The sequence below is a fragment of the Neopelma chrysocephalum genome, unplaced genomic scaffold (assembly GCF_003984885.1).
Source record: "Neopelma chrysocephalum unplaced genomic scaffold, ASM398488v2 Primary Assembly neopelma1_96617, whole genome shotgun sequence".
Taxonomy (NCBI): domain Eukaryota; kingdom Metazoa; phylum Chordata; class Aves; order Passeriformes; family Pipridae; genus Neopelma; species Neopelma chrysocephalum.
Genome location: NW_020925262.1, coordinates 603 through 4,154, shown reverse-complemented (window position 1 = coordinate 4,154; position 3,552 = coordinate 603). Strand labels below are relative to the sequence as shown.

General features: G+C 61.1%; 1 protein-coding gene across 1 annotated transcript; it reads right to left on the bottom strand.

Annotated features, from left to right (window-relative positions):
• Positions 1-172: 172 nt before the first annotated feature.
• On the bottom strand, positions 173-3,205 carry LOC113981516 (the record flags this gene model as incomplete). The annotated part of the gene is made up of 9 exons (XM_027708916.1): positions 3,050-3,205; positions 2,734-2,882; positions 2,357-2,504; positions 1,924-2,111; positions 1,696-1,833; positions 1,304-1,418; positions 996-1,133; positions 457-633; positions 173-325 (listed from the first exon to the last, which is right to left on the bottom strand). Coding segments are annotated over exons 1-9 (1,311 nt in total), but the record flags the coding sequence as incomplete, so codon positions are not given.
• Between the last annotated feature and the right edge of the window lie 347 nt (positions 3,206-3,552).

Genomic DNA, 3,552 nt, shown 5'->3' with positions numbered 1-3,552 from the left:
GCTTCCCGAGAGGCCTGCAGAGCAACAGAGACCAGGACATGGCATGGCAGCCCAGGGCACAGGACCCGTGTCCCTGGACCAAGGCCAGCAGGAGACTGGAGCCTTTGAGGTGCCAGGGTAGGAGACAGCCCAGCCCACTCCCACGGGGACACCAGACCCTGCAAGTTCTCACTTCTGCCACGTCCCGGTTCTCATTATGCCATTGGAAAAAAAGTGGGAGCAGGCTGGAGATCACGTGGGTCTTCAGGAGTTTACTCTCCTCCACTCCCAACTCCATCACCTTTTGGAAGAGGTAAATGGAGAGCAGCTGCACATGGATGTTGTCCTGATGGAAAGGAAGAGGAAAAGACCTCAGCACCAGCTGCTCCAGGCCTGCCGGGGCACAAGCCTGCAAATCCACAGGCCACAGTTTCCTGGCAGCAGCCAGCGCCTGGGGTGGGGGGCACAGAGCCTTACATTGCCAAAGAGTGGCTGGAGCATCTCCGCCAGCTGCAGGGCAGTGGGGGTGGAGATTCGAATGTCTCTGTCCTGGATTTCATTGACGAGTACAGAGAGGGCCATCCTGACCAGCTCTCCGTCTGTATCCCACAGGACATCCGCGAGGTTTGGTGCCAGGGTCCGCATGCCGTCAGCCTGTGTGGAACACAATGCTGTGCTGTGAAGCCATGAATCGTGGAATCCTAGAATATCCCGAGTTGGAAGTGACCCACAAGGATCATTGAGTCCAACTCCTGGCCTTGCACAGGACCATGCCCAACAATCCCCTCGTGTCCCTGAGAGTGTTGTCCTTGAGCTCTGGCAGCCTTGGGGCTGTGACCTCTCCCCAGTGGGGCCTGTTCCAGCGTCAGACCACCCTCTGAGTGAAGAACCTTTCCCTACCACCCAACCTAAACCTCCCCTTGACCAGGGGAGCGCAAGTCCCAGCCAAGCCCAAGCCATTGGGCTCCCCAGCCCCAGGCTGCCGGCACAGCTTCAGCCAATTGCCCCCTCCTCACCATCACAGGATTCTTGCTCAGCACCACGAGGCCTCTGAGCACCAGGCGACGCATCTCTGTGCGCTTGCTCTGCAGGCACCTTGAAAAGATCTTCACCAAGGTGTCACCCCATTCAGTGGTGTTCAGGCAGTCCAGGACCTGAAAGGCAGGGAGCAGTGATGGGGTGCCCGGCCGGCAGGAGCCCAGAGCCGCACCGGGCTGGGCCCAGGCAGCAGCACAGGGCGCGGCACCGTCCCGGGCAGCTGCGGCTGCCAGAGGGCAGAGAGGTGGAGGCAGGTCAGCAAGGCAGTGCTCGCCATCAGGCTCACCTCCACAAGGAATGCCATGGCAGGAAGCTCCCAGCGTGGCTTCTCCCTGGTGAGCAGCCTCAGCAGGCAGCGGGCAATCCAGTAATACAAGGGGCTTGAGGCACGGCGCATCTCCCTGCCCGGGGGAAACAGGCACCATCAACCCTGAGCCGGGTGGGCAAACCTCTGCCGGGACTCACTGACAGAGTCCTGGTCTCTCCCCACCAGTTTGGGAGGGGATGAGGGCACTCTGGGAGGCGGCTCCTCCTGTGCACCCACCTCTCCCAGCCTTTGCCACTCTGCTCAGTCATCCGTGGCTGACAAGGCCCTCTGGCCCACCACCACGGGCACTGTGTGGGGTGCCCCGTGCACAGGCAGAAAGGACAGGGGCAGCGGGGAAAAGGGGGTCTCACCTGGCCAGCAGACCCACTGCATAGTGGTGGGTGTCAGAGTTGAGGAGTGTGTCCCAGCCGCGCTTCCGTTCCATTGAAAGCACGACAGCTTCACACTCCAGATGACAAAGCAGGGCCTTGGTGGTCAGCACTGCAAACCTGTGTGCAGAGCAAAGCCCAGGTCATCATGCTGGGAGCCCTGAGCAGCCCCGAGGGCATGAGAGGCTCAGGAGGACTGGGACTGAGCACCTCTTGGAGTCTGTGGGAAGGTTGGATTGCTTCTGGCATTCCCTCCACCAGGTGTCAACTTCCTCTGGTGTCTGCTCTGTGCGGATGGAAATCTGGAAGAGCAGATCCACGAGGAGACGGGGGGAATACTTCTTCACTGGCTCTGGGCACTGCAGCATCTGGAGAATCTCCCAGATCACCCTGGTTGCCTGCAAAAGAGAAACCACCCGGACACAGCCCTCAGTGCCCAGACGTCCATGGGAAAGAGCCCAGGTGTGGGAGGGAGAGGCCAGGGAAGACGCAGGGGCAGCCCCCAGCCTGGTGCCCCTGAACCCGCCCCTAAGCCAGGTTTCCAGCCCAGTGCCTGAGGCAGGGAGACGCAGTGCTCGGGGAGGATGGAGAGCTGCTGGAGAAGCCACCTGTGGGCAAGTAAAGTCCAGTTGCAGAAACTCACAGCCAGGCCAAAGACATGTGTGTTGTCCCCGTCGGAGGTGGACGTGCTGTGCCGTGGCCAGTTCTCCATCACGCGGAGCAGCTTTGGCAGCACCTTCTCCATTATCCTTGCCGATGAGGCGATGGTCTTCCACATGGTGGCAGCAGCTCTGTGGGGCCAGAGTTCTGTGTCAGGGGGTGCCGGCCAAAGTGCCTTGAGGAGCAGGGAGGGAGCATGGCAGCAGGATGGGGGCTGACATGGCAGGGCTGGGAAACAGAGGCTCCAGATGGTCCTGGAACCCTCCATCCCTCTGGCAGACCACGTGGGACAGGATGGACAGGCTGATGTGCTCTGAAGGCTGGTAAGCCTCGAGCCGTGAAGGCAGGGAGGCCCTGTACCTGTCACATGATGGGGCACAGCGCAGGAGGGTCACCACAACATCATCAGGGTGTGCCTCAGTCACCCTCAGGAACTCCCTCAGCAGCTTCTCTTCCAGAGTCTCGCTGGCTGTCAGTCTCTGGTGCACGTTCCTGACGAAGGCTGGCACCTGCAGGAGGCATGGGGGAAGAGCTGCCAACTTGCCCAGCTTCCCTGACAAGTGCTTCCCTTCCCACCGCACTGTGCTGGCCTCAAAGGCTGAGAGGGCCCAGGGGAGCTGGCTTGAGGGGCCACAAGCCTGTGGAGTGGCTTGAGCCTTGGGCACAGGCTGCTTACTTGCTTTGGACTGGAGACACCATTCCCCTCAAAAATATCTGCAGTGGGAGCAGAACTCACACTCTCCCCGGGCATGAGGTCAGCGTCTTCAATGCCCTCGGTCATTGCAGCGTCGGCCTCCGCAGTGAGATCAGGCAGTGCAGTCAAAACAGGGTCCGCCTCGAATTCAGTCGGGCTGGGCTCAGGCTGGTCCACGACCTCAGTTGGTGTGGTTGTGGTCCTTGTACGCCGAATGCCCAAGAATTTCAGAAAGGCCTGCAGAAGAACGGAGAGCAGGGAAGAGAGGGATGTGCCATGGTGAGCTCCGACAGCGGTGCCAGGCTGAGCAGGGAGAGCAGGCCCAGCCCAGGAGGTCATGGCTGCAGGTACCTGCACTGCCCTGCGGAAACGGCCACGGCCACGGTCCTGTTGTTGTGTCCGGTCCCGTCCTGGATCTGGCAAAGAGCGAGCGCGGTCAGAGCTGAGGGGCTGCGGGACAGGCCGCAGAACACGGCCCAGCCCTG